Source organism: Hyla sarda, chromosome 4 (assembly GCF_029499605.1).
Source record: "Hyla sarda isolate aHylSar1 chromosome 4, aHylSar1.hap1, whole genome shotgun sequence".
NCBI classification, from domain to species: domain Eukaryota; kingdom Metazoa; phylum Chordata; class Amphibia; order Anura; family Hylidae; genus Hyla; species Hyla sarda.
This window is the reverse complement of record NC_079192.1, coordinates 382119717-382143162: the sequence shown is the minus strand read 5'-3', so window position 1 is coordinate 382143162 and position 23446 is coordinate 382119717. Positions and strand designations below refer to the sequence as shown.

General features: G+C 41.1%; 1 protein-coding gene across 4 annotated transcripts in view; it reads right to left on the bottom strand.

The window, feature by feature from the left end:
* Positions 1 to 506: 506 nt before the first annotated feature.
* The window catches only part of PDGFRB (platelet derived growth factor receptor beta), a 160638-nt gene continuing 137698 nt past the window's right edge, over positions 507 to 23446 (bottom strand). For all 4 annotated transcript variants that reach the window (XM_056516972.1, XM_056516971.1, XM_056516974.1 and 1 more), the window contains exons 13-23: positions 20116 to 20220; positions 19910 to 20020; positions 17698 to 17851; positions 15685 to 15848; positions 14404 to 14522; positions 12418 to 12540; positions 10164 to 10275; positions 7673 to 7772; positions 5296 to 5401; positions 4916 to 5136; positions 507 to 3793 (exon numbers count right to left, since the gene is read on the bottom strand). In XM_056516972.1, the coding sequence (XP_056372947.1) occupies positions 3649 to 3793; positions 4916 to 5136; positions 5296 to 5401; positions 7673 to 7772; positions 10164 to 10275; positions 12418 to 12540; positions 14404 to 14522; positions 15685 to 15848; positions 17698 to 17851; positions 19910 to 20020; positions 20116 to 20220 (1460 nt within the window). In that variant the 3' untranslated portion in view covers positions 507 to 3648. The remainder of the gene's footprint in view (positions 3794 to 4915; positions 5137 to 5295; positions 5402 to 7672; positions 7773 to 10163; positions 10276 to 12417; positions 12541 to 14403; positions 14523 to 15684; positions 15849 to 17697; positions 17852 to 19909; positions 20021 to 20115; positions 20221 to 23446) is intronic.

Here is a 23446-nt window from a genome sequence, read left to right as displayed (position 1 = left end):
CAAACAGACTTCAAACAGGGTGTACTTCTTTTTTCCCATGACTGTAATATGATGCTATATGAAGTGCAGTGTGAAGTGCATAGGATATCAATGGTATATAGCTGCAACAACTCTGTGTGCATCCATATAGACTCTGAGTGTAAATACATTTACTCTTAAAGGGGTACTCCGTCCTATACATCTCATCCCCTATCCAAAGGATAGAGGATAAGTTGTCTGATTCCGTGGGTCCCGCTGCTGGGTTCCTGTGGCCATAGTCGTGACGTTACAACCATGCCCCCTCATGACACCACGCCACCTCCATTCATGTCTATGGGAGGGGGCGTGTCACCTGACATGCCCCCTCCCATAGACATTAATGGAGGGGTCGTGGTGTGACGTCATGAGGGATTGTAGCCTTGACGTCATGGCCTCCGGCTCTAAGCTTTCTAGACAAAAAATGTTAAGAACACCAGAGTACCCCTTTAATTGTACTTAATTGATGACTACTAGTCATCAGGTTTTTTTCCACAGTGTTTTCAATTTACGGGAAGTCATGGTATAAGATAATGTGACTCAGTGGAGAAACATATCTTGACTATAAAAAAAATACATGATTCATATTTATGTATTGACGTATAAAACTGTAATTTCATATATGAGACATAATAAAGTAAAATTTAATTACGAATGTTTGATTTCCAATGATATTTGATGAATTCTAACAACACTCCTCTTAAAGGAGCATCACATCAGAAAAGGTTCTCTTGAGATTATGGCATTAAAGTGGTTTTCTAGCAAAATAAAACTTATCTCCTAGCCACAGAATAGGGGATAAGAGTCTGATGGCGGTGGGGGGGGTTTGGGTTGAGGGGGATTCAGACTGCTGCAGACTCCAGGTCAACCATTAATTTCTATGGGAGCGCCAGAGATATTTGAGTGCTGTATTTATTTGTGTATTTCCAGCACTTCTATAGAAATGAATGAATGATGTGGCATCTGCAGGTCTGGGACATGTGAGAGTTGGGGGCCCTGTTGTGGAGTTTGCAAGGGATCACAGAAGTTAGGCTTTCCCTGCCATCAGACCCTTATCCTCTATCCTGTGGATAGGGGATATGCTTTCTTGGCTGAAAAACCCTTTAATATAACATTCTGTCAAACCAGTGAAACACATTTTTAACACTAAATAGCTCCCCCCCAGGTCTATAGAGAGTACCATGCATTCTGACTTCTCTCAGGCCACATCACTACAAACCAATATTTTATCAAAACATCAATTACAAGTCAAGAATTTGTGTCCCTTTAATTACAATCGACCATTGGTCACAAAAAGAAGCCATTGCAATTTCCAAAGTAACTGTATGATGCCCTGAGAGGATCATACACTGGTCTTATTAAATGGGTCACCTTGGGGACAGGAACTTAGAGTGTACTTATCATTAGCAAAAACTTTTTAATATAACGTAGAAAATAAAATATGTATATTTGTAATATACATTGGTTACAAAATTTGTAAAAATTTGTCCCTGCAGCTATGTGTGAATGTACGAGCAGGACAAGAGGGTCAGAGGGTACTGCAGGGACAGAGGGTACACATTAAAAAAAAGCTATACTCGCCCGTGTTGAACCCTTGTCCACCACACCTCACCACTACTTCCTGGTTCCTGTTGATTGTTTAGTCAAACTGGCCTCATTGATGTTCGCCTTAGTCAGTAGTTGGCTGAGCAGGCAGTTCCTCCTGATAAGACATGCATAGCTCCTTTTTGTATGACTAATACGGGCCCAGCAAAGTATACAAATATTCCTGTCCCTGGACTATCCCTTTTATTAGAATAAGACTGGTACAAACATAGCAAGAACAACAAAAAGGAATTGTAGATGTGTACCCTGTTTTGAAGTGGGCACAGATACATAATGGAAACCAAAGGATTGGTAGTACATGGAATTTGAAGAGAATTCCAAGAGAACCTTAAAGAAAGATTATAAGTATGATTACTCATTTAGGAGATGTAAGCAACATGACCATTCACGGTGTTGATGTTGGGCTATATGTTTCATTACAAAAGGGAAATTAAGAAGGCAAGTAGGAGGCCCCAGATAGAAAGAAGAAGTATGGCACCCCATTAGAACTTCATAGTTGTGTCAGCTTAATGTGAAAACATTGTATTGTACCATGTGTTTCACCAGTAAAAGCTATAAATAGTGCAAAGGTTGAAGTTGAGGACAATATTATAAATGTCATGGTTCAGGGGAAACATTACAGATATTCCATTAGGGCTATAGATGTCACCCTCTATAAAGCTATTTTATCCTGGCACAAATTGGAACATGCTCTAGTCTATTGACATATGTCCCTTGCTTTCTATGATATATAGCTTGTAATTTGCCCACAGTCTATTATGTGGCATTGGTGAATATATATAACTGGCAGTGTAAATTGCATTGATACTTAAGATATACATATTTCTAATATAATCTATTGTATATTTTTATGACATCAATATAACTTTCAGTATAAGTGTGGTATAAAAGCAGGACATAGTAAAAGTTAACATGCAGACAACTGAACATAAAAGTAAAAAATATTGCCAAAGAAAAGCATAGCCCAAAATGTCAGTCACAGACAGACAAAAGGCTTGCTTGTTCCTTTGGTTATCACTTTCCCCCCATAATTTTTTTTGTTTTTTGGTGGACGGTCCAGCCGTCACCGTACCATTATATTCCCAAAATTAGAATGTAAATGTAGTGCTGTGTAAGATAAAAAATATAAACTTCATCTTGACATATAGACGGAGCCAGGGGTAGACTGAGAACAATTTGAGTTCTTTTGGCAATAATGGTCATAGAGTTATAAGGTCATAAAATGTACCTGTCGCTTTAAAACTTTTGACATATCCCTAGAACATTTCAAAAGTTTTTGCATTGATTAAATCAATCGTGAGCAGGAAAAGAAGCACACAGCTCTCCTCCTCCGGCTTTTTGTGCCCGTGACTGAAATGGTCAAGTGATTGGGGTCTGAACACTCACACCCTGACCGATCAAAACTTTATGGCATTTTCAGTCTATCCCTGGATGTACCTAAATTTATAATTGTAAATATCACTTTGTTCTAAACATAGAGTCTATTTCAGATCCATGGACTAAGGCAGCTGTGGTTGCTTAAGTCTCCTGACCAACCTAAATATATACAGTCACAATGCTACAAATGTGCAACTCTCTTGCTACAGCGGAGACCCTAGTGCAACCTTAGATGGACATGGATAAATGCTCCATTGTCGAGTGCCTTCAATGTAATGCTGGCTCACATAGTCCAGAAGGATGATTTGGCTTTATCCCAAAAATGGCTCCATTGAGTTTTTTAGGCAACTGCTGGAAAAAAGTACTTCTCCACTGTTGTGCAGTGTATGATTGTTGTGCATTAGTTTTCCGATAATCATTAAAATATTGCACTAAGCTCCTTATTTGGTTTACTCTGTCCCAGAAATTCATTGTCATTCATGGGAATCTTTCTTGGGATTTACCAAGACTGGATGGAGTAGGTTTAAGAGTAGGATGACAATTTTAGTCTTCACAAAAGTTCAGTTGACATTATCGTATAAAGTTGGAATATCTATTCCGCATATTGTGCCATGCCCCATAGTGAAGTAAGGTCCTTGCTGTTGGTATCATCTACAGAAAGCTTTCTTCCTCATCGTGCACTTGCTCAGCTTCCTGGATATCACTCTTGATTTCACTCTCCACCTCTTGATCAGGCTGCTCTAGAGGACTGTCGCAGGAAATTGTAGAAGATGTGTTGCCTTCTTGTAGTGTAGAGCTGTGCATAAAAAGCATATAAATCATTAGTGTATATTACATCTTTGTTTCCAAAGTGTCTAGCAGATTTTGATGTAATGTTCTATACAAAAAAAATCCTGAAATACTTCAGTTTTCACACTACTACATGGAGCACAAAAAATAGCCTGGTAGGCCTTTTTTAGTTGCTCACTTGTCATCCTTGCTGTGTAGACTGTGGCAGAATGAGCAGAGACATCTCATCATCATTTGAGGGTGGGGGATTTTATAACAAGTGAGTCCTATAATATTGATGGAGGCCTAGATAAGGCACACAACTAAAGCTGGCAATATACATTAAACAGCTATTGGTCGAATTCTTGTTTGTCTAACAGCTTGCTGTCTCCCATTGCCAAACTTTGTAGAACAGGTGGGAGAGAAATTACAGTTACACTTTAAGTGTTAGCCCTATAATTGCAATATTGTTCCTGAAGAATTAAAATGTATACAGTGTAGATTGTAGATTTGTCACGTGTGTGATGGGGGCCTAAGTTGACCTCTTGCACCAGGGCCCAACAGACCCTAACTATGCCCCTGATTTCTTCTGATCCCCTTCCCTGGCTCTCCTGGCTGAGTAGATTTGTATTTTCAATGGGAAGACGGGAAAAAGCAGCAGTATTATATCTCTTCAGCACAAAAGGATGGGACATGTTAAAGTTCCACTAAATAATCCTTAACAGATGATGTCTGGGGGAGCTTCAGGAAGTTCCCATGCATATTAAATGACTAGTCAGTCCTGCTGAAGCTGAAGCTGAACTTGTCATTGCCCCATTCTATCTAAACCACAGGTCATCAGTGCGGTCCCCGGGGCTTTTCCCCACCCCACCAGCCTTGATTGATTGATCTTTCCTTGTTTGCACTTAGGGAGGGATATCAATCAAGGCGGATGGGGTGAAAAGAAGCCACCAGGAACGGTCATGATGACTTGTAGCTCAGGCAGCATGACAGGTTCACTTTAACACTATTCACGCAGATAAGGGTCTTTAAGTATCTGCCCTTGCTGGTCTCTGGAGGATAGGCTGTTATAGATGAGGTTAGGATTTATTCAGGAACTCAAAGTTTTATTCTGATTGAATCACAGTCTCATTCTAAATGTCTACTTTACCTTGGCCGACTCTCATTCAGCACATTATCAGAGTCCTCAGGTTTGGGGTCAGGCAGAGGGATAATGTAGTCACTATCATTTGGTTGCACAGCTGAGTATAGAATATTTGAAATGCTTTCTCCCTCATAGACAGGGTTATTAATTTTAGTTGCTCGGGGACTCACACGAACCACAGCAGGGTGATCACTTCTTAAAAATTCCTCATTTACTTGTTTGTATCGCTATAAAACAAAGAAAAAATACATTATTTTGCATCACATCTGCGTTCATACTTTGCATTATTTTATCTACTTTCTCTTGCTCACAGTTATGCATCTTATTACATCTCATCGTAAGAATAAATCATGCAGGATTTCTAGGTATTAAAATTCACAATATACCTGTTTGTAGCCATCGGCTAATAAGTTTCCTGTCATAGAGACTAAGGTGGAAAAAGATGGCCTCTTCTCAAATTTTTCATCCCAGCATTTCTGCATTATCTCATAGCTGTAAAGAAAAACATTCGGTTACTTAGCAAATGGGATCACAAAGTTTAGAGTATATGATATAAGTTTACTAATTTAGTAGTATAGCAGTATACTATACAAGTATAGTATAAACTATATGTATTATACATATAACCTTAGAATATATTAGAAAGGCCGCATGTGGGCCATTTACTAAGAAATCAGTGGTAATGACGGCATGCTGAGGTTAGTTGGGGGGAACTTCTAAAGAAATGTCAAAAATTGTATGTTGCTGAGACAATAGTAGATGCTTAAAACAAGCTTTCTTCAGATGTGGTTGGTAAATCTACAGTAAGTGGTATCCCACAGCTGCATATATTCTTTTTCCAGGATGCCTTCTTGTGTTTTATAGTGGAACTGAGAAAGGCACAAGGTGGCCCTGAAACATGTTGTCCTATGGTTTTATATCATGAATTAAAGTTGACCTGCCCCTCTACATCTTGTGTGGTGAAAAGGTTTCACACATATACAACATCGCCTACAAGACCCAGTTTTGATCTACCGCCATTGTGTTGTCGGATTGGGCAGACTATTATCTCCAAATGTTTTCTATGGAGTTGTGCCTATTCATAGCACAACACGCAAAGGTTAGTAGACACCAATGGTAAGGTGGTTGTGCTATTAATATAAAACATTACTACACAAGGTAGTTCCCCCTTTTTTTTCCTTTCTTCTGTTTCTCAGTAATTGATAGTAAACCTGCCTGTGGTAAACCTATGTCTATCGTAAGATAAAACTAAAAAGGAATTGGGGTAGACCACATGGACCAAGTTTTATTTTTCTGTCAACCATCTTCTATTTTTCTATTTGACACAAAGCCAGAAAACTTCATTTTATATCAATGGTCTGCTCTCATGTTTTTCTTAGGAACCATTTGTGAAAACTCAAAATTCTATCAAAATGATAGTGAATCATTAGTGGTGGGCCAAGATCGTAGATTTCATTAGAGTGATCTTCCCATGTGTGTCATGTGTTACATCAGGAGAATGGGACATACATAGAATAGTGGGAGGCCCCATTATAGTGCTGGATTTTGTCATTCAGGATAGACTGTCCTAATTGTTTCCCCCTACATGCCAATTGCCCACCCACATTTGAGAATGCAGTTCCTCTGAAGAGGTTCTTGCTATCCATTAGAACTGGGCCTCCTCTCTCTATGTGCCTCAAAACTGCAAGATGATCTGATTTTATCATCTGAGGATTATTTAGACTGGACTTCCCTTTTAAAGTTGGTGTAGATTCTCCTTCATTTCTAGTTATTCTTCTTTTTCACATTAACTTGATTCATGTATTTATTATAATTATCTACTTTTTCACCCTAAATTATTAAGATCATTTGTATCAAGAAAGTATTGGTTGTTAAGGCAAACATCCAAGCAATGCTCTGTTCACATTATATTAAAGGGAAGCTGTCACCATGAATATGCTAATCTATCAGCATAATATTATAGAGTAGGAAAAGTTTAGCAGATTTACATATATGTTTGTGGGAAAAGATTCAGTTTAACTTGTAACTTATTAGTATTGAAATCATTGCTGTTAAACATTATATTGGTAGAAAGACTATAGGTATAGTGTGAAAGGTTCCCATTACTGGTTTCTATTGGCCGTATATGGCAAAGAAAGCCTCCAACGTATCCCACTTTAGACACATGCAATGGGATACGTCACCCTTATGGTAAAGATAAGTACAGCAAGTGAAATCATTAAATAATTTTTTATATTTTTAACCATTACCATACTATTGTACAGAATAATCTACAATACAATACTGTAAGTATACTGGCTCAACTGAGACCAAAAGACCCTATACACATGCCAGGACTTTTTCCCAGCTAACACCAAAAGTGTACTAGCAAATGTGATGTGAACATTGCCTAAAGCCCTTTTACATTGGCCTATTACCGGGCAAATGAGCATTCCTAGCATTTTCTCATTGGTCAGCTGATCGCATCTTTTGTGCAGCCAATAAAATGTGTGGCTGGTCATATTGAATTTATAGGGCCAAACAAAGGACCCAACAATGATTTGTTCGAACCACAACATGCACTTCTCCTGCTTCCCCCAACCCTCCCTGCCTTGACAGATTCACCTACGTTGCTCTGTGGGTGATACCAAGCGTGTAGGTCAATCAATCAAGGCAGGGAGGTGTGGGGGAGAGAGGAGGCATGCATGCTGTGGCTCAGCAACACCTCTTTAACACTTGAGCTTTGAGCATGATTTAGTGCTCACAGAGTCCCTTCAAACTTACACTTCTTCTGATGCATATGATGGTCTTGACATCCTATAGCCTCGCTTTATGGCATTGTAGAACTGTTCATTCATTGGTAATTCAGGGTAAGGGGTTCCACCTACAGTGACATAATTTATTTATGTGAAGTCATAAATCAAAACATTGTAAATCATATATATCACATTTTAGATGAAAATTGTTCATCCGAACTGGTGGCATATGAACAACAAAATGGAATGGAGAAAAGGTGGAAAAACACTGCAATACACATTATTCCCATTAAGGGGTTCTCAGTTTAGAAAATTACCACTTAAAAGGGTACTACCATGAAAAACAAATTTTTTTTAAATCAACTGGTGCCACACAGTTAAACAGATTTGTAAATGAAATTGTTTAAACAGTAGCCAACCCCTCAAAGTTAGCATCAGTTCCCTGATACAAGAATGAAAATTAATAATAATAAAAACTGGATCGTGCTTCAATGAAAATATGAAAATGTATATTTATTACACTGTTTAAAATATATATAATTTTTTGTCAGTATATCCTCTAAGCAAGCCTACTGAGGAAAGGGCCGTGTTTAAAACATATGAGAGCCCTGAAACGCGTCTAGTTTTATCTTACATCACCGATACTCGATTATCCACCGGTGACCTCCGATCCAGTTCTGCAAATCAACAGACAATCCCTGAGACCACCTTCCAGGTAGCGCTGCCAAGCACCTGTGACGTCACCTACAACTCAGTTTTCCAGAGGCCCGCACCTGTTCTTTTGCTGAGATACCACCCACAGCGAATAACATCTGAAAGCGGCTATTTCTCCAACTGGCCCGTGGCAGGCGGACCGCCGCTGAGACGCATGCCAGCGTCTGGTACCATCTCAAAAGTGTGGATCTCAACTTCTGAAAGCGGCTAATTTTCCAACTGGTCTGTGGCAGGCTGACCGCCGCTAAGACGCATGCCAGCGTCTGCTACCATCTTGAAAGTGCAGACCTCACAACATAAGTCCAGGTGACAAGTATATTGCAGACTGGTAATTATAAATTTACCCTATTCACCTATATTGTTTTTTAATTTACAACATTTATAGGACTTGAGCTCACTTTCCGGATCACCGGAGGCCGGATTATCCAAAGTGACATTAAAATTGTTACATTCCTATACATTTTCTATGCAAGTTATCGGTGTTTGTTGATATTGTTATTTTTATTTATTTTATATAATTCCCTCGGCACAAGGGCCCTGTGCTTAGAGGATATACTGACAAAAAATTTAATATATTTTAAACAGTGTAATAAATATACATTTTCATATTTTAATTGAAGCACGATCCAGTTTTTATTATTATTCATTTTCATTCTTGTATCAGGGAACTGATGCTAACTTTGAGGGGTTGGCTACTGTTTAAACAATTTCTTTGCTATTCCCTAACACCTGGTGTAGGTGTATAGCCCTCTTACCTCGGTTAGCTAATTGTGAGCTGCACATCCCCAATTTCTTTTTACAGATTTGTAAATGACTTCTATTTAAAAATCTTAACCCTTCCAGTACTTATCAGCTGCTGTATGCTCCACAGGAAGTTTTATTTCGTTCTGGAGTTCTTTTCTGACTGACCCCAGTGCTCTCTGCTGACACCTCTGTCCATGTCAGGACCTATCCAGAGCAGGATAGGTTTGCTATGAGGAGATTTTCTTGTACTTTGGACAGTTCCTGACATAGACACAGGTGTCAGCAGAGAGCACTGTGGTCAGACTGAAAAGAATTTCAGAAAGAAATACAACTTTCTGTGGAGCATACAGCAGCTGATAAGTACTGGAAGGATTAAGATTTTTAAATAGAAGTCATTTACAAATCTGTTTAACTTTCCGGCACCAGTTGATTGTAAAAAAAATTTTTTCCGCCGGAGTACCCCTTTAACATACTTCTGAATAAAAAGACAGGGGTTCTTCTTTACAAGACCCTTATCTGGTTCCGCAGGATTGGCCATCAATAGCTGATCAACAGGGTAGGGTGCTGACATCCTGTGCCACCGCCAATCATTGTGTAGTGGTAATGTGGGGTTATGACAGTGTGGCTGGCATTAAAATGCTTAGGCCATCAATGGAAAACCACTTTAAGTTAAACAGGGCCAGTTAGTTTTTCATTAAGAATGAACTAATCCTACCATCAAAAATACCGGGATAACTAAAGGAAGTAGTATTAACAGAGGTTTTTCTGCACAATTTCTCCAGGTCTTGAGATGACATTGAATTTGTACCAAAGTGTTTTTCAGTACCCTTGTATGTTCATTATGCCAAATAAGACTAGGGCCATTGTTAGTGCCATTGTTGCACTAAAATCAGAACCGCACCGTACCCTCCCACTTTCCTGTCAAGATGGTGATAACATGGTCCAAATTTCATGTTTGCCCTAGACCTACCACCATTGTGGCCTAACCTTAAACATTTTACCAAATGAACAGTGAATTATAATAGTGGGCCTAATTAATGTATGATCAACATTTTTCATACCCAGTGTGAAGATTTCCCAGAGAAGGATTCCAAATGACCAGACATCGCTGAGAGTTGTGTACAGATTGTTGAAAATGCTTTCAGGCGCCATCCACTTCAGAGGAAGGAAAGTCTACAATGAGTGGGAAAAAATTGAATGTAAAACCTGGTAAACAATTCACACTTGAAGGATTAACTAAAAACACAACTTCAATCAAGGCAACAGTGCAGTAGTACAGTAAATATATAAAAACCTGAGTGGAGCAGCCTGTTGCATGGAGTAGCCTCTCAGATACCCTCAGTAGCACCATACAACAAAAGAAACCTGACCATGGTAGACCTGTTGGAGTATTGCATTACCTCTGGCCGGGTCAAGGACTGATTATAAATTGTTTGTGAAATGAAGTTCTAATTGCAACCATCAAGGTTTGTACTAAGGTTGTACTGCAACTATCAAGGTGAGTCCTCTCTTACATATAGATAGATACACATTTACATTTCTAATACCTTTGTCCAAAGAATACAGAATTGTCAAAATATTGTGTTGCAATGAAACATGGAAACCTTTATTTTAAACGCCATTGCACAATTTTTTGCCATATACTGTACTTCTGCTTAGAAAAGTTTCAGAAGTGTGGGAGGCAAAGTTGCAAACCATATAGAATATGAAGTACAATACTAAGAATCATAATTTAAGGAAATTAAAGAAACATTTTGGGAAGAAGGTACATCTGTAAAGAAGTATTTACCCCCTCCCAGATATTCATTTTTTGCATATTGCTGCACTAAGAAGCTTAATCATGAAATATAAAAGTAGATAATGGATTTAAGAATAAACTATTTTTTTTACACTGTGTGCTAAAACATTACTGAGCCTATTTAGAGACCACCCGATCAGCTAAGTGAAATTTATATAAAAAAAAAAAAAAGTGAGGAAAAAAGAATACATGTATGAATTTTATCTTAAAGGGGTATTCCAGGTTTTTCTAACTCAAGTTATGTGCCCTTGATTCCAAGTTATATATGTTAAATAACCTTGTATTATCTTTTAAAAATTTTCATGCCCCTGAAAGTTTAGCATGCAAGTCAACTGACCACAGGGGGCTGGCAAAAATGGATCACTATGTGTGGCACACCTGTACGTTCCGCCATGCTAGCGATGAATGCATTTAATGCTGGCACAGCAAGAGAGATGCACGGCATACTGTCTGGCTTGTCAGGCAAGACAAGAAGCAGCAAAGCCCCCTTTGATCAGTTGACTTGTGATGCGTTGTGTCAAGCCGCACAGCAAGTTAGGAAACTCCATTAAAGGGATATTTATTTCCAATGATTTATTTAGAAAAGTCTGATTTTTATTGCAATGTCTTCAGTGTATCAGGCAAACAATGTCAGAAAATTTAGATCTTCAGCCTAAGAAGCAGTGGCCATGGAACAGATACAAGTTAGAAGGCTCAGAAGGATTTAAATGGGTTGTCTTATGAAGAAAATGCTCTGCTATGTCATTTAGACAATATAGAGGTGGCCCCAGTTTAGGACCCCCTTAATTGTATGGATGACCTGAGTTTGTCAGTCTCAGACTATCCGTGTAGTATTACCATTCATCTAAATGGCTGCTTCATGTACAGAGGCTTCCTGTGAAGAGGAGATGTCAGATGACACAACCCCAAGTTATCACTTACTGCTTATTTCACCAGGTTCAAGTATAATTAAAGAAAACTTTACATCACTTTCATGTTTCCTGAGCCATGGGTCATCGGGGCTTCCCCCACCTTGCTGGCCTTCAAAGTTGGATCTCACCCAATACCAAAACTGGGGTAGATCTATCAATCAAGACTGGGGGAAAGGGGATGTTGACTTGTGGTTTGGGCAGCATGAAAGCAATGAGAGGTTCCATTTAAGGAAACACATAGCAGAGCTGCAGAAGACTTAGAGCTGAACTAGGCATGTTGCATAAAAAAATAGCTACCAAATGTGCTAAATGCGCTGTGGATGCTGGTGATGCCTTTGGCGACAACTGGAGGTAAATTGAAATTTCCTTGCAGTGGTCGGGTCATGTGTTCAAACCAAGGGTGACTTCCGCATGGAGTATGCATGTTCTTCACCATGTTTTGTGGGTTTTCTTGTTTTCTTCATGAGAGCCAACAGCACTTCCCGTTTCCCATGGCCATGGCTTCAGTGCTGGATCATCTCGATGAAAGATCTATGAATACCTCAGACCATTTTTACAAGAGACTTCACCTGCAAATTTAGCAAAAAAGCTGAGAGAAATACTTACGTTGCCTTTGGAAATGTAGTTGGAGTCTCTCACGATGTCTCGGGCTAATCCAAAGTCACAAATTTTCACTAGTTTCCCTTCACAGATCAATACGTTCCTTGCAGCCAAATCACGGTGAACACACTGTGGATTAATACATATTAGAGCTAAGTGGCATTCTAATGACACAATTCTGATTGAAAATTGTTATGTTGTGATGAACATAGTTTCCATGTGGCTAAGTACAATTTAGATTCTAATGAATACTGGCTTACATTTTGATGAATGTCCGCTGTGTTCTGATAAACAATGGGTTACATTCTGCTGCAAATTGGGTGAAGTCTTATATAAAAGATTTGGCTATATTCTGATGAATGCAAGTTGTATTTTAATGTATAGAGTTTATACTGGTAACTTCCTGGGGAATGCTGGTTAAAGCAGTACTCAGCTGTTCAACATTTGGAACAAACTGTTCCGAACACAGGAGTCGGCGCTGGGAGCTTGTGAAGTCATTGACCGGGCCCCATCATGGCGTCACGCCCCAACCCCTCAATGCAAGTCTATGGGAGGGGGCGTGACTGCTGTCACGCCCCCTCCCATAGACTTGCATTGAGGGGGTGGGGTGTGACGTCATGATGAGGCAGAGCTATGACGTCACAAGCTCCTGGCTCCATCGTTCGGAATAGTTTGTTCTAAACGCTGAGCAGCGGAGTACCCCTTTAAGTTTTCTGAATAATACTGTAAGTTAAATTCTGATACATATTGGTAACATAGTAAAGAATACTGAATATGGTCTGATAAATATTGGTTACTTTAAGAGGAATGCAGGGTATTCACTGAGGAACGTTGGCTATCTTCTGAGGAACACTAGTTAGATTCTGATGAGTATGGATTACATTCAGAATTCTAGATGCTTACCAATGAATACTTTACATGGTCATTGGTAAAACTCAATGGTTACATGTTCAATAAGGTGACTTGTGGCTAGTGAAGCAATAGACACCTTCTGTCACATGAACTTACAATACATAAGTACTTCCTTCAAAACTACTGAATGTTACGAATAAGTATTATGTAAAGCTATTGTCTAGGGAAAGAAAGGTCAGGGTGCAGGGACATGCACGGACATTTTGGAGGGCAGGGGCTCAAGTAAATAAAAAAAAGGACAATTCACTGAGTGTATTATCCCTGTACTGTGCTGCAAAATGCAACAATGTGCCTGTGCAGAAAAAGGGCAGGGGCTAAAGCTCCCTTTTATGTCAATATGTGCACGTTCCTGTCAGGGTGCCTTAAAAAATAAATAAAAAAAAACAATACTTACCTGCCCAGTCTCTCACGGCTGCTGTTTCTAGTCACTAGGTTCCTGCTGTAACCGCTTAATTTTTACGTCTCTATGCAGAGATAATGCCCTCTCTCCCAATCACTACTACACCCAGTGATTGAGTGAGTAATAATTTTCTGTATGGTGCGAAGTCACCAGGAAGTTTTGAGCAGCGGGGACCTGATAAAGGGGGTGGTCTTTTGAAGAAGTTTCACTGTATGTTTCTAATAATAATGAACTAGTAGGTGAAATGCTATTACATGTCATCCCAATGTGCTGATGGGAATGAATAGCTTGCCAAATATGACGCTTTCAAGGAAATTCATCAACTTGAGTATAGCTATAAGGGTGCAGAAGTAATTGTTATGCCTAGGCATTGGTGCCGCACAGGGGCCAAATGCCCTTCTGAGATGAGATGCTAGTATTATAAATGGCACATGCTAGGTACATTCTTTTTCAAATTTTGGATTAGAGCCAGAAGATTCAAGTTGCCTCTGCCTCTAAATCTTTTTTCAGAGCTAAGATGAGTCAGATCATATTTCTCCGCAGTTTCAATGGGAAGAGCCTACTTGTGATTGGCATTTCATGGAACCATATTATTAATTTAGTTTTAGTCTTCATTATACAGAGCCTTACTCAATGTAGCAATGGAAAACTGTTTATAGATTGACATTGCATTGACTTACATTTTTGGAAGCCAAAAATTCCATTCCATTAGCCACTTGATAGCTGAACCCAATTAAATCAGTGAAGCTGAGGACAGGAGACTCATTGATCACAGTGGAATAAGTTGTCCTTTCTGGAGCTTTAGGAATAGAGATTAGTTATATTTAGTTAAATATTATATTTGGTCTATAAAATTTTGCAGTAAACTACTTATTATGAACACAATTCCTTCCCATATTCTCTAGTGGGGTATATGAGGGTCATAGTGCAGGACCTTGCTATGTGTAACATCTGGCTCTGGCCGAACATGAAGAGTTAAATGACTCCAGTTGGGCTGGAGCTGCTTGGATCTCACCTGTGTTGTCGGGGTGTGGTTCACAGATCTGCTACCTACCAGGGAGGTGTATCAGTTCATTGTCTGTGAAAGGTTATACCTTATCTGGCACCTCCTGCTTACTGGATACTTGCTTGTTTATTGATCTTTGCCTTTTCCATTGACTCTTCTCTTGCTCTGCATTCCTGTACTCCGCTATTTACTGGTACCAACCATGACTAGACTTAGATTTGAAAGTGTGTGTGTGTCTTAGTGTATCTCTGTTAGTTTGTGTGCCTCCAGCTGTTCCCAACTCCTACTGTTTTTGTATTTTATTATTTTGACAAAGCTGCCCTAGCACTTAGCAGGGAGGGTTTGTCATCGTGGTTATCGATCTGTCACTTAGGGCGGATAGGCAATAGGTAGGGACAGTGGCTGTGGGTGAGTTAGGGCTTCACTGTTCCCTGCCCATACGTGACACTATGTTTCCCAAAGTACAGACCCACAGAGTTGCTCTCGATTTGGTACACACAGTCCATCTATTTGTTGCATGGATGCTTGGCCATTCATTGGCTAGCTGCAGCTTTTGCTGCAGGTCACAGGTGATCATTGAGGGTTTCTGGAGCCAAATCTTAAGGAACCAACTGGTAGCTAAACCAGTTTAAGTGAGAGAAAGGGTGGTCAAACCGAGGAAATGTGTTTAATATCCATTACTCAAGAGAAAAGCTTTACCCAAACAAGGACTATTGCATCTCCTGGCTGTCAAAGATATGTCCAGAAAGAGGTTTCCTGAAAGAGGTGTCCATAAGCAACTCAACGTTGTTCATGTGTTGACAAGGCCCGTGGACACAAGTGATGCTATTTGTGGACTAAGTAAAACCCAAATTCCTCCCACAACTCTTTTAAATATTTGTGTATTGGTTTCAAATATTTTATAATATCTTCCAAAACTATGCGTTGGGATTGTTGTCCTGCATGCAATACTGACCAGAATTGGAGTAGTGTTCTAGTTCATAGGTGGTCCCATAGTTGCAAGGTTCTATCTCAGCATATTTGATTTCATCCTTAAGGTCCAGCATTGGCACATAGTAAATGTCGTCTTTGCTCATATCCATGTAACCACCATCACTTTCTACCAAAACTGAAATATGGCTAAAAAGAGGATATGAAAACTATGAATATGTAGAAATCTCAGTACATGAAACTAACATAAAATATATCTGCATGGAGAATTAAACCGGTTCAGAAAATGAAAACAAAATATCTAATTAGCCCAGTAGAAACACCACTGTATGTTGCTCATCAGTGAAAGGAAATGAGTGGTCACCACAATGTCCCCAAACCCTGCCAAACAGTATCCCTGACCTCAGCTTCCTGAACATCTGAATATTACATGGAAAGGGGGGGGGGGTAAATGTGGGATCTGCTCATAATCTACTGACCTTTGGTCCTTGCAGACTTGTTTTGCCACCATAGGTGAGAAATGAGAATCCCAAACATTTTTTTTTTTTTTAGATCAATAGCACCAGGGATATGTGGCCGCTGCTCATTTCCCCATGAAGTAAGATGTATTATCATCGAAGCCAATTGTACATGCTAATGATTTAATAAGGGTTTTATCTATGGCCAGATTAGGTGTTGTCTACTTCTCATGGAGGTAAGCTGGAGGCGGTCTCATGGTGTGGTGGGCCCATGGTGCTTGCTGTTGGTTGTGCTCTGTATGTCAAACCCTTTTCTGCCATATCCGCCAATGTCACCCCTGTCACCCTCTGTTAAGCTGAATCACACTATATCAACCTCCGTTTTACCTTATAACCCTATGTCACCTTCCGTCACTAACTATTAAGCCCTATAACCCAATGTCACCCCTATACTATTAAACTGTGAGTGTGACGTACAGTACAGCCCCTGACATGAGCTATAGATATATACAGACAGGGAAAGAAAAAAAGAGAGCGATACGCGTCCCTGCTGAAGTACGTCACAGTGGTGTACAATAGGTAGGGGAAAAGCCACTTACCTGATAGTGTTGCGCTAAGAGCACAACACCTAAGAAGACATCTAGATAGAAATATGGAGCCTGCAGCCTCAGCTCATCAGGTCTTAGCTCCGCTGGTCTGATAGGAAAGCAATATCGTAGAAAAACTTTAGCTTTTCTGGGTGCTGGTTCTCCAAGATAAGCAGTAGGACACGATATAAAGTCCAAAGGATATTTTTATTGCACTAAAACAACATGTTTCTGGTCCGAAAAGGACCCTTCCTCAGGTAAGGTGCTACCTTACCTGAGGAAGGGTCCTTTTCGGACCAGAAACATGTTGTTTTAGTGCAACAAAAATGTCCCTTGGACTTTATATCGTGTCCTACTGCTTATCTTGGAGAACCTGTGCCCAGAAAAACTCAAGTTTTTCTATGATGAGCTATAGATAGGCAGGACAGGCTGTTCTCCATACAATGTGGAGCAGATCAAATGTTTTATATGTCTATGGGGACATCATTCACCGCTCTGTGTCCTTACAAGCTGCAGACAGGAGTTGCAGAGTTCCGTACTCTGTTTGGCACATGATATCTTGTTGTGCCCAAACAGTAATGTATGTAAATGGCCGGATGGTTGCATGAGCAGCTAGTTGAAAAGATGTTTTGCATGCTAAGTATGTTTGCTAAAGCAGTCACTCACATACACCTAAGCTGGTCCACTTCTAAATTAGTTAACTTTTTTTGTTGTTGTTTTTTTACTAAAGTGCCTCCGCTTCAGCGCTGCCTCCCTAGGCATGTACCCTTGTGTGCTTAGTGGCAAATACATCCCTGTCCTTGATACTATAAACTTGGCTTGTCTAACCATAATAATAGTTTTTTGCTGGACCAAACCAACTCAATGATAGTTATTATTCTAACTAATTATTCTTATAACCTGATCATTTGTCTAAAAATAAAAAAAAGTCAAGCTACAGTATCTTTTTTTCTTATATACAAAGTTTGGCAGGATATTAAATGTACGTTCTACCTGGACATTCTTTCCCCCGTTGATGCGTTACTGTAGACTTCATTTTCCTTCCGGCTCCTGTCCGCATAGTACTGGAGGAAAGTGTGCTTGTTTTTATGCAAATAATCCACAAGATCACCATACCGGCAGTATTCTGTAACTATATATATAGGCCCTGATAAAAAAATAAATAAAATAAAAAATTATAATTGATAAGACAATTATACTTTTGCATTCCTTGGCTCACATCTTTATAGACCTCTGAGCCCATCAAGTGTCCCTGCTTCCCTTGCCCTTTCGCTTCTTCCTCCCTTCCCTTCAGCATATTGGGGGAGATTTATCAATATGTGTCTGTATGCAGCCACTTCAAAGCCTTTTTTTTTTTTTGCTGTGCTTTTGGCTAATGTGCGCCAAATTTATCAAAACGGCGCTAGAAATTGATAAATTTTGCTCAAATGAAAAATCACCTTAGAACTTGTTGTAGTATGTCATTTTTCTATGGCAAGGCAGAGGTGGTATACTGGTATACATTTGCTTTTTTTTTTTTAACGCTTGCGCTATACTTTTGAGCTTTCTTGAAAAGACGCAGTTAATAAATCTTGTCCACTGCATAGTCAAGAAAGAGGCATTGCATTTCACAGTCACTTTTACTAAAGTTGTCCATTTTTTAAAATTGCGCAACATGTGCTAAAATTTTGTGCAAAATTTCAGCCAATAAAATGTAGGGAAGGCAATGATGAATCTCCCCCATAGAGCTTGGCTACCAGGCCACTGAAGGGGAGGGCAAGGGGAGCAAGGAAGTAAGCAGCAGTACTTAAAGGGGTACTCCGGCCCTAAGACATCTTATCCCCTATCCAAAGGTGTCTGATCGCGGGGGTCCCGCCGCTGGGGACCCCCGCAATGTCGCATGCAGCACCCACCTGTGGGAGCTGCACGCAGCGCTGCAGCCTCCAAGTCTGCCGGGTCACAATACGGGGCCGGAGTATCGAGACGTCACTATTCCGCCCCCGTGTGATGACACGCCCCACCCCCACAATGCAAGTCTAGGGGAGGTTGTGTCATAAGATGGGGGATAATATGTCTAGGGGGCTGAGTACCCCTTTAAGCAGCTTGGCCACTGCTAACGCCATCCTAGCACAACACAGGCTACAGGACGTCATACACTAATTGTTTTGTGCCGAAACGCGTTGTCCTATCACATTGAACCATAATAAACTGTCCTGTGCTACAGTGGCGTCCTGAATCCTTTTCTCAAAAGCAGTAGCGCTCGTTCATAACCCCCTTTTTCTTCTCCTTTTCCTGTTTATCAATAAAGAAGATTTCAAGAAGATGTGGTGAGTGCTGACTATGAATATTTCTTTGAAGATATAGGAATTGCATTTACACCTGTCAGAGCATCGCGTTGCCTGGAACGGTTTAGTAGCTCTCCGTAACTGCATAGCCGTATCCCCTATGTCTTAAGAAGCATCGGTAGAGGAAAACCACCATGGCAGCAGCTTCTATCTGCGCCAACTTATGAAAAATGTCATGCACTAACTTTTGTTACCAATCGGGTATATCCAATAACAAGAAGATGGCAGCAATCACCGGTACAGTGGAACAAATTCTTCTTCAATAAAGTGCATAAAACTTACAAAATGTGCAGCCGTCCGGCTGCACATTTTGTAAGTTTTATGCACTTTATTAAAGAAGAATTCGTTCCACTGTACCCGTGAGTGCTGCCATCTTCTTGTTATTGGATATACCTAATGGATTCTTCTGTTCTTTTTGGTTCAACAGCTGTTTTAAAGGGGTACTCCGCTGCTCAGCGTTTAGAACAGATCGGGAGCTCGTGATCTCATAGCCCTGCCCCCTAATTACGTCACACCTCGCAACCTCAATGCAAGTCTATGGGAGGGGGCATCACGCCCCCTCCCATAGACTTGCATTGAGGGGCGGGTGTGACATCATGTGGGGGTGGGGCCATGACGTCACGAGCTCCCGGCGCCGGCTCCAACATTCGGAACAGTTTGCTCCAAATGCTGAGCAGCGGAGTACCCCTTTAAGCTGTGTGTATTAACCAGATCGTTCATGGGAACTGAGTGCATATTATGTGCTTGTTTGCTGCTGTGAAGTGGGCTGCTTTTACATTATAGTCTTGGTTCCGACCACTGTGACTGCTTTTTACTGCATTTTGTTACCAATGAACTCTCTAAGGAACAAGGACATTTCAACAACAAAAACCTGCATTTACCTCCTTTGGTGCACGCAGCCAACAAGTTGACAATATTTAAGTGTGGACCCAGATGACTCATAATCTTCAGCTCCGACATAAGAGCCTGTTTCTCGCTGCTCCGAGCAGTGGCTGCAAGACAGCAGGATTTACATGTGATTTTGTTTAAAAAAAAAACAAAAAAAAAAACTCCATAATCCTGGCCCGAAAAAGTCATCAAAACTCACACTTCAGCATCTTTACAGCCACTTTAGTGGATGACTGAGCGTGTCCCAATCCATGAGCTGTTGCCTCTACCACTCTGCCAAATGCTCCCGAGCCAAGGGTTCGGCCTGAAAATAGAAATAGGAGAAACTGAATTAATTAAAGAAAAAAAAATAACTCGTGACAGGTTGTTCACATCTTGTATGAATGTCTGTGCTGTATACATGTGTTTCAGATTGACAAAACCATAATGCTTTGGCGTGGTACACTTGTACTTGAAAATGTAATCTACCGTATATACACGAGTATAAGCCAAGTTTTTCAGCATGATTTTTCGTGCTGAAAACGCCCCCCTCAGCTTATACTCGAGTGAACTCTCCACCTGTCAGTGGTCTTCAACCTGCAGACCTCCAGATGTTGCAAAACTACAACTCCCAGCATGCCCGGACAGCCATCGGCAGTCCGGGCATGCTGGGAGTTGTAGCTTTGAAACCTCTGGAGGTCCGCAGGTTGAAGACCACTGCGGCCTATGTCATCATCCAGACACCCCCTTTAGTTTTCTACTCACCTCCCCTCTGTGGGAAGGAAGGGTGAGCTGGTCCGGGCCATCTATGCTGCAGGGACCGTCCGGTGGGGAGGGTTAGTCGTTTGGGCTGTCCATCTTCACCGGGAGGCCCTTTTCTCTGCGCTCCGGGCCAGCCCCGGACTAGTGACATTGCCTTGACGACGACGCACAGGGACGCGCATGAAAGTCCCTGTGCGTTGTCGTCAAGGCAACGTCACTAGTCCAGGGCCAGGCCCAGAGTGGAGAAGAGGGCCTCCCGGTGAAGATGGACAGCCAAAACGACTAACCCTCCCCACCGGACGGTCCCTGCAGCATAGATGGCCTGGACCAGCTCACTCTTCCTTCCCACCGAGGGGAGGTGAGTAGAAAACTAAAGGGGGTGTCTGGATGATGACGAAGGCCGCAGTGGTCTTAAACCTGCGGACCTCCAGAGGTTTCAAAGCTACAACTCCAAGCATGCCCGGACTGCCGATGGATGTCCGGGCATGCTGGGAGTTGTAGTTTTGCAACATCTGGAGGTCCGCAGGTTGAAGACCACTGGTGAAGGGATTGACAGGCGGTGATGATGAAGGGGGGGGATGATGACAGGGTCTGGATGATGACGGGGGTCTGGATGATGACATGGGGGGGATGATGTATTTCCCACCCTAGGCTTATAGTCGAGTCAATAACTTTTCCTGGGTTTTTGGAGTGAAATTAGGGGCCTCGCCTTATATTCGGGTCGGCATATACTCGAGTATATACGGTATCTGTCATATGTAGCTGGATGCTTCACATAGGGAAATTTATATATATATATATATATATATATATATATATATATATATATATATATATATATATATACACATACGCCCTCATATACTAAGAGTGTTGTATAGTTATCTCTGTGGGCTTTAATTCCCTACAAAAATGTTTCCACTGTATTTACTAAGGTTTCCCTATATTTTGCACTTTTCCCTACATTTTGCTTTTTTTTACACGTGCTCTGATCTGTCGGATTTTCCTCAACTCAAATCCACTAAATTTTCTGTGGAAACCTTAGTAAATATGTATTTTTTTTGTGAAAATGTCAGGAACTCGTCCCCTTTCGGTGGCCACGCCCCTTCCCTAGATGACCACGCCCCATTTTCAGATTTTCTGAGTAAAATGGATAGTTTGTCTGTTTTTTTTTTCAATTCTCACGCAAATTCTGGCACAGACAGAATTTCTGGCACAATGCGCCCGAATCCGGTGCACAACCCGACAAAGCATGTCGGGTTTACAATAGTAAATCAGGGCTATTGTGTTAACCTAGAAATAAAGGGAAGTAATAAGGTTATATGTCAGTCAGGATCTGTGAACAGAACATTCATAGACTTTACACCAGAGAGAATTTAGGGACTTCACTTTTAAATATTCAATATATTTTCTGTGGCTATGGACATTAGTGCTGAGACAACACATTACACAGTTCACTGAATCTGGGGATCTGGGTTTCTTTGTTAAATACACTATGCCCTGTATATAGATCAACTTTTCTTTGTGTTTCGTTTTTGGATTGTGGGAGGAATCCTGAAAAGAACAAACAGATGAACAGATTTGAACCCAGGTCCCCAGAACTGTCCTCACCATAATATTCTCTCATTACTGTCCTGTGAGAACCTGAACACTTAACCCCTTCTTGTTTTGTCATCTGACATCTACAGCTCAGAAAAACGGAAAACTTTCTTTTAAAATCATCTTCTTATACAATGATAACAAAACTGTAAATGTTTGTTACAGTGGAGCAAGAGCAAATATAGTGTAAACTGGGGGAACTGCAGGTCAGCAACAAGAATGGGGGAGGGGGCTGATCCTTAGTAAATACTGACATCTACTGGTGAAAATAAAGTATGCAATTAGTAGGAATAAAAGGGGTTTCTTATTTTTTTTTATTTTTTTTTATAGTAAGGTTTTTTTTACTCAACCCCACACAGACAATAAAAATTTTGGCATAACTTTTTTTCCCCAACCATAAAGCCATATTAGGTCTTATTTTTGTATTACCAATTGTGCTGTGTAATTACTTCACTCATTTTACCATAAAATGTATGAAACCCAAAAAATAAATGCAGTATTTTTCGCTGTATAAGACGGGGGGGAGGGGGGGGAGTTGGTGCGTCTTATATGGCAAATACACATTAAAACCCTGTCCTATCGCGGCAATCCCTGCGGCCATCAACGGCCGGGACCCATGGCTAATACAGGACATCACCGATCGTGGTGATGCCCTGTATTAACCCTTCAGACGCGGCGATCAAAGCTGACCGCCGCATCTGAAGTGAAAGTGACACTAACCCGGCTGCTCAGTCTGGCTGTTAGGGACCGCCACGGTGAAATCGCAGCATCCCGAACAGCTTACGGGACACCGGGAGGGACCTTACTTGCCTCCTCGGTGTCTGCTCCGTGCTGGGATCCCCTGCATGGCCGGCGCTCTCCTTCGTCGTTATCACTTCGTCACGCACGCCGTCCCGTCATCCAATAAAAGCGGCGTGCGTAGTGACGTGATGGCGGTGACAGAGAGCGAGGATACCGGGCAGCAGAGACGTTCCGGAGCGACAGGGGACACCCCGGAGACGCCGCGACAGAGATGGAGGGCGACATCCAGGGCAGCGGTGACGGGTCCGGAGCTGCGGGGACATGTGAGTATTACCTCCTATACCAGTGGTCTTCAACCTGCGGACCTCCAGATGTTGCAAAACTACAACTCCTGGCATGCCTGGACAGCCAACGCCTGGGAGTTGTAGCCAACCATGCTGGGAGTTGTA